The sequence below is a fragment of the Glycine soja genome, chromosome 8 (assembly GCF_004193775.1).
Source record: "Glycine soja cultivar W05 chromosome 8, ASM419377v2, whole genome shotgun sequence".
NCBI classification, from domain to species: Eukaryota; Viridiplantae; Streptophyta; class Magnoliopsida; order Fabales; family Fabaceae; genus Glycine; species Glycine soja.
Window position 1 is genome coordinate 46867091 of NC_041009.1, and position 10937 is coordinate 46878027.

A 10937-nucleotide genomic window follows, 5' to 3' on the forward strand; every position below is an offset into this window, starting at 1 on the left:
AAATTGAAATTCCAGATTTTTAGTTGTTTAAAATTCTGGTTTAAAATTCCAAAATTTTAAATTCTTCATATAAAACATCCAAACAATGAATTCTACATTACAAAAATTCAAATTCTCTGATAAATTACTTTCCTCAGTTAAAATTCTCTATTCAAACATATTCTAAGAGTTTTCTTCCATTCTCCATTTATAATAAGTAACTTATATACAACTATTATACTAAAATATGAAGGATGAGGATAGAGAGTGACTCTTCTAGAATTTCTCTCGCAGTTACTTGATCACTCCTTTTATCAGGATTAATTAAGAGTCACAAACCACATTTTACTCTTATTCTTGAGTTCAGTTGAATTCTACCAAATTCAATAGCATTGTTCTCATGAGAAGGGGAGTAATTACAAGCAAACCAAAAGATATAGTGGCTTAATAACATGCCCGTTGACACTTCGTATTGGGTCAATTGATTTAAACTTATTTGTTGAAGAAAAACTTAATAAAATAAGTAATTTTTTAATTTTATTTTTAATGTGTTTGTCTAAATTACTTTTTACTTAAAATAAACATTTTTCTGCTTATTTGGATAAGCAAATCCTATTTACTTATTAAATAAGCATTTTTTGAAAGAAAGAAAAAAAAACTTATTCTAAAATTACTTATTTTAAGTTTTAAACAAAATGACCCATTATAAAGTCCATGAAAAGTAATTTCTCTAAAAACTAGAGTAACAAAGATAATCCAAAACTAAAAATTTCCGGGGAAAGCACATCCTCTAGTAAAATCCAAGATTTACAGTTAAGCGCTCGCTATTTGTTACAATGTATTACAGAAAATATTTCTTTTGTGCATATATGCATCTGGTATTAAAATACATCTGAATTTGAGTAGCATACTTTGTGTATATGTCCTCTGTACAGAAAAGCCAATAAGAAAATAAATGTGGTTAACACACTCAGTTATACATTTAAAAGGAGTATTTGGAGTCCAGAATCTTCATAAAAAATTCTTGTTGCCTTCTATACATTGGGGCTATGCACTCCCCATAGCCCACATTCCTCAAGCCTGAAAAGAAATGAATATTACAAGATACCAGTGTTTCTTTCAGGGAGTCAGAGAGTATAAAATTGTATTTATATAAATAGAAGGAAAGTCACCTATATGATAATGAGAGTAATTCTTTTATATAAGCCAATAGAAGTTTAGCTCTGGTAGTGATTCAGCTGTAAAGTATAAAAAACAATGGACTGCAAACTGATGCTGAAAAACGGGCTCATCTTCCTGGGGCATAACTTCTATTTTTAGGCCAACATGAATTTCTTCCCTGTTTTTTAGGAAAAGTTATCAATTTATCATCTGTATATACTATATACAAGCATTCAAATAAATAGAAAAGCTTATCACCAAAACCCATTTACGACCTCATCTTCTGAGAATAACACGTTAAAACAATACAATAAGATGTGTGCACAACTCAAACTGAGTAATATATTAGTAAAATGTAATGCAGAGATGTGCACAACTCAAATTGATCAAGGACCTCAATTTAAGGTATAGTGAGGAGAATATGATGGTGGTGGTGGATGTAGCTTTACTTTTGGATCCTTACAATCGTAATCCACTTGGAAGAGTTTCCTATACAAATTAGCATTTATGTGTCCTTAATACTGAAAGCTCAACTATGTGAGAAGGACTTCTGCAATTTTTACCAGAAGGATAGGATATAAAAAGGAGTTATTGTGTGTGTACTCTAAAGAGAAATCTCGGGCAAAAGATTTTAACACTCACTCAGTAGAAATAAACGTAATTCATTGTTTTTCATCAGATGAATAGAAAGGTATGCACTTGGATCAAAGCAGCATTATAAGACAGTCCATTAAATTTATATATTTTTTCAAACCGAAACTGGGGGGCAACAGCAACTTACGTCAAATTTACTCTCCTTTAAGCTTTCCAATGACTCGGCAAGCTCAACTTGCTTTGAAGCAGTGGCTAGCAGGGCCTAACATGAGCAGAAAACTCAATCAACACAATACTGTAAAATCTCTAAACATGAAACCCAAAGTGAACAATTGTGGTAGATTGGCACTACCTTCTTTGTTTTTTGCAAGTCATATTCTATACATTTTATGCGACTCAATGACTCTTGAAGAATATCCTCTTTTTCAGGAGGAATTGTATTAGGTTTATTAGCCATCTCAGTTACCACTGCCTCTAAATTCTGAATTCTTTGCCAAAGTGGCTCTTTTATCGCCGGAGTCATTAATTGTTCCTCGGAATTGGATTGAGCCGATTTGGTTTTCTCATGGCTTCTTGGTTGGTTGTCTACAGAGCGAACCACAAAACATTTCCCCAATGCCGCAAATACTACATAAATACAAGTTAACAATTTGACTGCGATTTGAGCCAAAATACTTATGATATATGGAATTGGCTTCTCCTGTAGTCTTCTGAGATGATTGTTGTTTGAATCACCTATCAGATTCACCAATTTTTACATTTAGTATAGAATACAAAATTCTCCTTACTAGAAAAGGAAACAAAATGAAGATTCCAAATGCCTCAAACTAGTGATAAAGTTGTGAGATACAACTTTCAGCAACAAATAATATGAAGGATAAAATATGTTTTTTGTCCTTATAAAATTATTAAAGTTTGGATTTCGTCCCTACAAAAAACTTCATCCGTTTTCATCCTCATAAAATTATAATGTGCCATTTTTTGTCTTGGAGCAAGGTTTGCTTGTATCCAAACCTACGATGATGATTTTTTACATTGATTATACATATAACCAATGTAAATGTAACTTTTTCTACATCAGTTATGCATATAACTAGTGTAAAAAAGTTATACACATAGATTCAGATTGCTCTTGGCCAAAAAATGTCATTATAATTTGGCTTAAATATGTTTTTGATCCTTAATAAATACTCGATTTATGTGTTTGTTTCCTAATAAATTTTTGTTTTGTGTTAAGTCCCTAATAAAATAACACTTTTATTTTTATCCTAGATATTTTGTGTCTCTGATAAATTAAAAAATCTTGTGTTTGCTTCCTAATAAATTAGCAAATTTTGTTTTAGTCTGTATTAACAACAAATGGAAAATATTTATCATGGAGCAAATACAAAATTTGCTAATTTATGAGGGGCTAAAAATAAGTGTCAAGGATCAAAAGTAAAATTGTTGTTTTATTAGAGACTCATTGCTAAACAATAATTTATTAGGGAGTAAATCCAAAATCGGATATTTATTAGGGATCAAAAACATATTTAAGCCTTATAATTTTATGAGGATAAAAACAGACGAAAAATTTTGCTGGGACAAAATCCGAACTTCATGAATTTTAGAAGGACAAAAAACATATTTGAGCCTAATATTAAACTACACACATACACACTAAGATTTCAATTGAAGTCTCTGGCACTAAGAAAAACAAAGTAACAAATATCAATCCCGTACTTGAAACACAGATTTCCCTAGGAACTTCCATCCCATCCTGACCTCTCATTCTGTGGGTGTGACTTGGTTAAGCATGGACAAAATGAAATAATTTGCCTAACAAATTTAAACTACATGTTTCTCCTTTCATGCTCTCATGGCTAAAGTCAGGCATCTAAACCAATATTGTTCACAGGTTACACCGCAAGTTCTATTATCATCATTTATAAGCCATAAAACAAGTTCATCCTCTAATAAATATATGCAAAAAGAATGAAATAGAGATCAACCCCTAATTAGAAGAAGAAGAAAAAGAAGCTGTGATAAGGAATCACATACTTATTGAATCAACATCCCCAACAACTTCTCTGGCAGCATTTAAAGGCTCAAGTACATTGCCGGTAGGTGCAGAGTCTCTCATCCTTTTCTGAAATATGGTTCCATATCATATGAGTTGCAGATAACCTATAGTTCAGCAAAAGTTCAAAGATAAAAGACTATAATCACACAAAAGGAGAAATAGACAAGTTCCTCAAATTTATCTTCTAGGGAGCATTTATACAAGCTTATATGGATTTATGGAAATGACTTGTGACCTTAGTTATTGTAAGTTTTCTTTAGCTTATTAAAATAAGCTTCATGGAGAACCTAATCCAAATAAACTCGTTTTAACTTGTTTCAGTAAGCTCCAAAGTTAAACTTGTAAAAAAGCACTAATTTGATCAGAGCTTATAGAATAAGTTCTTAATTAAATAGTTTACCTAAGAGTTCCCTTAACCATCTTAAATAGTAAATGTTATAGACTTCCAATTTTGTTCCGCATCATTTTGTTTATTTCAATTAAGTTTAAAGTTTAATCAATCAAATCCTAAAATTTTTAAATTTGGTATCTATGGTATTACATAGACATATCTCTATCAAATGACTTTACTGGTATGGAGCCCAAGAAAATAGCCTATTAACCATCAATTTATTCAGAGAAACCCAATATAAAAATAACCAATTGAATATTTAAGCTACTAATTTCTATTTTATTTGAAATCTATTTCTTTTGGTTTAACTTATCCTCAACTTTTTAAAATGGCATAAAAATTATCCCAAATGACAGACTAAGCTGAAGTGGGAACCAAGAAAGTGCTTCACTAACCAACTTCATTCAAAGAAACTGAAAGACAAAAGGTAAGATGCAGAACCTCAATGTTCAACAAGAAAGAAAACAAATCTGTTTTTCTTGAATTTAACAGATATCTATAGCTTTGGATAAGTAAACCATTAAGATTCACATGCTAATATCAAAATGAAATAGTATCTACACAAACTCAAAACCGATGAAGCATGTAACTCACAGTAGCATCAACCATCCCCCATTTTGTTCCCTAAATCACATACATACCTTCATACTACAGTTTTGACATCCACAACCATAATTTGGTAGCACTGTGATGAAATTATTCTTGCTGTGATCAAAAGATGACATGTGTACAAATATACATAACACTACACCTATAGTAATAGAATTCCTTTTCATTTGGATCAGTTCCGTCTTCATTGGTTTCACTAAAATAAGCTAAGGTTTACCACAGCATTCCTTTGCCTTACAATCATGGGTAAGAAACGAATACTGGTGAATTTTTGTTCATGGCAAATAGACATGGTAGTTGTTAATCACATTTGCAATTCTTTCGGATTTTGAGATATTGAATGCTCTATATTCTAGATTTTTTTCAATTTGTCGTGAATGTAAATTTAGAGAGGGTGAGCTTGAAATAAGTGTAAATATAGAGACATGCTATGAACCTCAGGATTTACAGTGTAACTTACAAATGACCTACTTTCAAGTATCAACAAAGGACCACTAACAGGAATCAAAACGATCTTTGTATTCTAGATTGATTGAATTTAAAAATAGTCCATTTTCAACATGCAATGAAGTGCTCTACAGAAATGCACAGACAACATTTTGATGCACATTGAATTTTTCATTTTCAAATTGTACAATTTTTTTTATTTTTAAAAATGGACTAGCATTTACAGGATTCTACTGGAAATTTACTTGATACCAGTGTTATCAACTGCAGATCACAAATATGGTGGAAAGCCAATAATCTGCTATATCATATAACGGATAGCATCATGGATAACTAGAGGAAGTCGCATAGCAGCTGAAATATATGATATATATCGTGTATGCATACAAAAAAAATTTATGCAAATAAAAATAAAATGCATAAAATTTGGCATCATATTAACCCAAATTCAATTAACATAGTCTCTAATGGAGGATATTACTAATTATACCATTGGTTAATTGTAAGTAATTTGTGTTGCATCAAAATTAATTCCTAGTCTCTAATGCATAATTTCCACCTACAAAAGTTGTTCAAGCAAGGCATAATGTATGAAAAACACAACACCTGATACTAAAGATACTTGATTTGACCATGAACCTATAAAAACATGAGACTCTCAAAAGTACAAGAAAATATTTGCATTGGATTGGTCAAGGCTCCAATCACCAGGATTAGATATTAGCAAGCTGGAGAGTTCAGATTATTGTCAGCTCTATGTCATAACATAAATCAGTCATAATCTTTGTTTCACTTCCTTTCAATATGGCATGAGCAAAATACTTTTAAAAAGAAGTATAAAATGTGTAGTAGTCACTAGTCAGTCAGTAAAGCCTCTTGTTTGGGATATAAGAAAAACTGCTCAGGATTTAAAACTAAAACATATAAAATATATAAGAAACTAAGAAAGATAAAAACAAAAAACAAGGAAATATAAACTCAGCTCACTTTTTCACTTGAAGGAACAGATTGTACGAAGGCTGAAGGATTCAATCTTACTTCTGACGCTGATAGAGGTTCAGATATTCCAGTGCTTTTAACCTATGAAGAAAGAACCTATCAGTAAATCTTTACATCATGCAAAAGAGTATGAATAAGACTTGTGAATTGTACAACAAAATACTGCAGTGGCACTAAATTTATGTGTGACCTTGCTGGCATATGACTTCACATCAACCCCATCAGCAACAGAAGAACTTCCAAACTTTGTTAGCTTCATTGCTTCTCTAGAATGCAATAGCTGTAAATAGAACAAGGGAGTATTAGCTGTGCAATTGAGCAATAATTCTTAAATGTGATTTCATACAAATGTGGGATACATAATCCTAATAATACCATACTTTCAAAATGTCAGGATCATTCCAAGGTCCCTTATCAGATCTAAGACACCCTCCATCATTTGGGCACGAACAACTGCCGCCGAGGAAATCTGGAAGTTGGCTGTTGAAAAAAAGACAAAAAAAGGAATGCTCACATGATAGGCATTATAATAGACATAGAAGCCCTTAATTAACTGGGGCAGTACAAACATAAACACAAACCTTGAGTCTATAATCTGTAACAGTCTGCTCTGAAACTTGTTGCCTAAAACCTGTAGATTCAGCATGAATCATTTATACAATGCTTGTTCCTTTCTAAAGAGAAAAGATACAAAGAAAAATAGATAAATACATGTATTTTGGCTGTGGTCATTGGATCAAGAAAACCTTTTGCAGTATTCCATAGTAGCTTGAACCCACTACCAGCATTAACAATGAACATTTGGTTTAATGTCTGAAAAGAAAATGAGCAACTTAAGAAGTGCACAATGACTGTATACCTAAATTACCTATGGCAACCTTGTTTTTGCAGTAGGGGTTACAGAGCATGCTATGATTTAAGTATTATCATTGTATTATTGTATTTGTAGGAAGTATGTTAGGATGGCATTGTGGGTTCATTGAACACAATTGCAATTTGTATCCCTAATTCAGGTTCCAGACCTAAATCCTACATGCAGTTGAGTTCATGTACATGCATGCACCCTGTGAACATATTGCACGATAATATGCATGTTTAAGGAAATAAAAGAAAAAACAAATAAAAACTGAACTTTGGAGGAAAAGAAAAGAATATGCAGAAGCACCCACATACAGAGGCCTACTTAGTACTAAATTCACCTTCCTCTGTCATGAATAGCTTGCCTCCTTTTTCCTCTCCATTTACAAACAAACATAAACTTGTTTACTTTTCTTTCTTTCTTTTAAGAATTTTCCTTAAAAGATCTCAGAATCGAATTCTTAAGTTGAGAATGTCACTTTAAAGATCACTAAACCAAAAAAAAGAAAAAAAGAAAAAAGGAAGTGCATAAACTATGATTTGTTCATCAAGATAGATTCAAGTTCTTATAACATTTACTTACCTCAGGGTAGTTATCACCATCAATTTTTTGCATACGCATAACAAGATCATGTGCAACTTTGCTAAAGCTGACCCAATTCTGCAAAATATACCAAGTAATAAAACGTTTAGACTTCTTCATAATGCTATTTTAATTATTCAGATATGTTGTTGTAAGCATAGAATTTACCACTCCATGCACATCAAGTATTGTTGTTGTTTTATCTATATGCCTCTTTGCTGCAATAGAACATGCTGGGAATTTCTCTTTAAACATTTTCTCAAATCCCTGAACATGATATTTTAAAAATCGATCAACTGTCGTGACACTCATCAACTTGCTGGGTTCAACTTTGCCAAGTCTTTCAATATAAACCGGTTGGCCCTCTTTGTCCACACCATGGTAGCCATGAGGATAATAACACTGTACCTCTTCATACTCCTTATATACAAATTCCTACATATTATTTATCACAAAACTCATGATTCAGTAATTGAAAGATTATAGTGATTCATGATCAAACAAATAATGTTGGAAAATCTTCCAAAAGGGATATATGCAGGGTTTCTCCTCTCTAGAATTACACACTACGGGTGGCTGTTAGTTCAAAACTCTGCTAAGCTCCTTCAATCTTTCTGCAACAATTAGTAAACAATGGCTTCTTTAAAAAGTAAAAGGTGTAAACAACCAATTACCAAACTTTACCTGTAAAATAGAATCTACTCCATACTCCTTCCTCCAATGCAACATATCTGCCCACATCTGGACTGTTTTATCAATGTCGAACTTTCTGGCTTTCAGAAACCTGCAGCATGAAAACATCACCAGCCTTTAATATACTGCAAGTCTAAAAATATTTCTTTTGTACAACAACATGTCTAGAAAAATGCATATTTTAATTTTCGCCAGAAGTTGTAGGAAAAAAAGGTTTCAAACATCAAAGAATGGCAATTTAGACGAACAATCCTTTAATAGCGCATTTACTGAATCTCTGTAATGAACATCAATAATAATCAAATATCGGGATCTCTATTGAAAAGATAAAGAATACTTCAAAGAAAGAAAAATCATGTAAATTATTGAGGAAGACGCTACAAAATGCCACTCCAGACAATGTTTTAGATGCACTTTGCATGATTAATATTCCTCAATTAAGGTAAAATAGAAACCTCTAAAGCAATAACATTGAGCAGTTTCTATTTTACCTTAAGTGCAGGATATGAACAACATAGACCATAATATTCCATTTATTTAACACCTCTAAAGCAATAACATTGAGCAGTTAAAAGAGAAAAAGCACACAAATAGAAAAGAAACTTCTATGACAAATTCATTTACCTCAGCATTTCATGATAATCATCATGGGAATCTGGAAGCAGATCTCTTGTAAGTAGCACCTGACGAAATGAATTCACAGCTTTTTCCTCGTTAGCATCGCGGACATCTTCTATGAAAATTGAAGCAAAGTCACTATTTGCTACACGTGTATTACGCTTCCTGAGACTATAAGCGAGTCTGGTTGAAGCAGTCATTGCTTTTCTCCTAAGAGATCTAGCTCGAGACTTCCGCCACTCATCCTCAGAGGTTTCAGGCTCAAAACATCTACCCCTCTCATCTTCTTGAGCTAATACTTCTTCTCCTAAACCCATAGAAATCAATAGTCAATACCTAAACCACAGTCCCAAAAACACAACCAGAATAACAAAAATATGTTCCCAAAATCAACATCTCAGCGCCACACAGGACTACAGCTTTGTACCTGGCATTCTATTCAAGACAAGCAATTTGCACCTAGATTGCCTCTGCACCAAGGGAAAAACAAGAACCACCTTTAATAACAACAAATCCAACCCAGGATCAAGAATACTCACCAGCTAAGCCATTACAACCTTTATCAAGCATTCATGTATAACACAATTAATCAAATTATTCAACTGGATTAAATTAGGGAACAAAATCCAAAAAAAAAAAATACAAAATAAAAAACTAACCCAAGTTTACAGATCAATCAACAAACTAAACCCTTTACCCTCCAAACAACAAGACTAATATTGGATTACAACATCACTCAGATTACCCCTGCATCAAGGAAAAACAGAGAACAGCAATCCCAAACTTTAGGGAATCTAGAACTTTCCACAGCTGAGACTTACACTAGAAGAAATCCATAAAAAACACGATTGTGCAGCTGAATCCGTTCCCCAAATGATCAAAACCCAAAACCATAGGTCAATCAATAAAGAAGAGGAAAGAAAACATTAACACCAAGAAAGAAAAGGACCTACATTTGACAACAACAAAAGCAATTTCGAGAGAATCCAATAAAACAACATCAGAACCAAACAAAACAAAAACAAAATCTTAATTTTAAATCGAAACACCACAACCAAGCTGGATCAAAGGAATCCCGAAAAGGAAAAAGTCAGAACCGAAGAATCACAGATCAATCAACAAACGAATCAATCGAGGCGGATTTCAGATCGTAAGAGAGACAAGGAACGGCATTGCATTCATTCACGTACCCGAATCAAAACGACGTCGGTTCAACGATAAATAACAACGATGCAGATGAGGAGAGTGAGAGAGGAAAAAGGCAAAGTGGGTATCGCTTTCTGTGTGAGATCGAAAAAATGGAACGTACCGAAACCCGTACGGAGCCGCAGACAGAGACAGAGACACGCAGAGAGAGAAGGGAACGTAGGAAGTAGGAACAAACGTCGTTATCAAAAGCGTTAGGAGTGGCGTGCAACGGCCGCTTCTGATCTGCTGCAACGCGCTAACGGCGGCTGTTTGGTTTGTTTGTTGGTGGAATTCTGGTAGTGCCGTTTGTTAACGGAGGGGGGAATCGGGTGCTGGCGATTCTAGAATACGAGCGTGGGAACGGAATAAATAAATATAAAAAGAAGTTGAGAGACTTTTGTTGTTTTGTTTGGTCTTTATTATTACACTCCCAGCACATATGTGCTTTTTCTAATAAATTTCATAATAATAACATCAGCTCAGCTCCACTCCTAAATTAAAAAAATTAAATAATTAAAATATACTTATAAATTAAATCTTTTATTTATTTAATTGGTGTAACTCAGTTAGTAATGCAAGTTAAACTTTGAGAGAAAAAAATTTAAGCTTAATTCTTAATAAAATTTATTCTTAAGAAATAACGATAAAGTCCTGAAAAAAAATTAATCTCAAAATCAACTTAAAGAATATATAATTTAGTAAAAATATCTAGAGATTCCATTAGAACATTAAAAATCATGATTACATGAAACTAA

At 32.8% G+C, this 10937-nt stretch overlaps 1 protein-coding gene across 5 annotated transcripts; it reads right to left on the reverse strand.

The window, feature by feature from the left end:
• Positions 1-748: 748 nt before the first annotated feature.
• On the reverse strand, positions 749-10540 carry LOC114423744 (phosphatidylinositol/phosphatidylcholine transfer protein SFH9-like). 5 transcript variants are annotated; one of them, XR_003668898.1, is made up of 16 exons: positions 10304-10540; positions 9422-9464; positions 9001-9301; positions 8368-8467; positions 7852-8118; positions 7684-7761; positions 6954-7055; positions 6824-6873; positions 6623-6722; positions 6433-6522; positions 6231-6323; positions 3775-3862; positions 2087-2469; positions 1922-1996; positions 1152-1318; positions 749-1059 (listed from the first exon to the last, which is right to left on the reverse strand). XR_003668898.1 is itself a non-coding variant. In XM_028390613.1 (15 exons), the coding sequence occupies exons 2-15, from the start codon at positions 9426-9428 to the stop codon at positions 1268-1270; spliced, it is 1785 nt and encodes a 594-aa protein (XP_028246414.1). In that variant the 5' UTR covers positions 9429-9464; positions 10185-10323; the 3' UTR covers positions 749-1267. The 5 variants fall into 5 exon arrangements, 1 of the variants encoding a protein (XP_028246414.1); XR_003668897.1 differs by having other exon boundaries at positions 10185-10323; XR_003668900.1 differs by lacking the exon at positions 9422-9464 and having other exon boundaries at positions 10185-10486.
• Between the last annotated feature and the right edge of the window lie 397 nt (positions 10541-10937).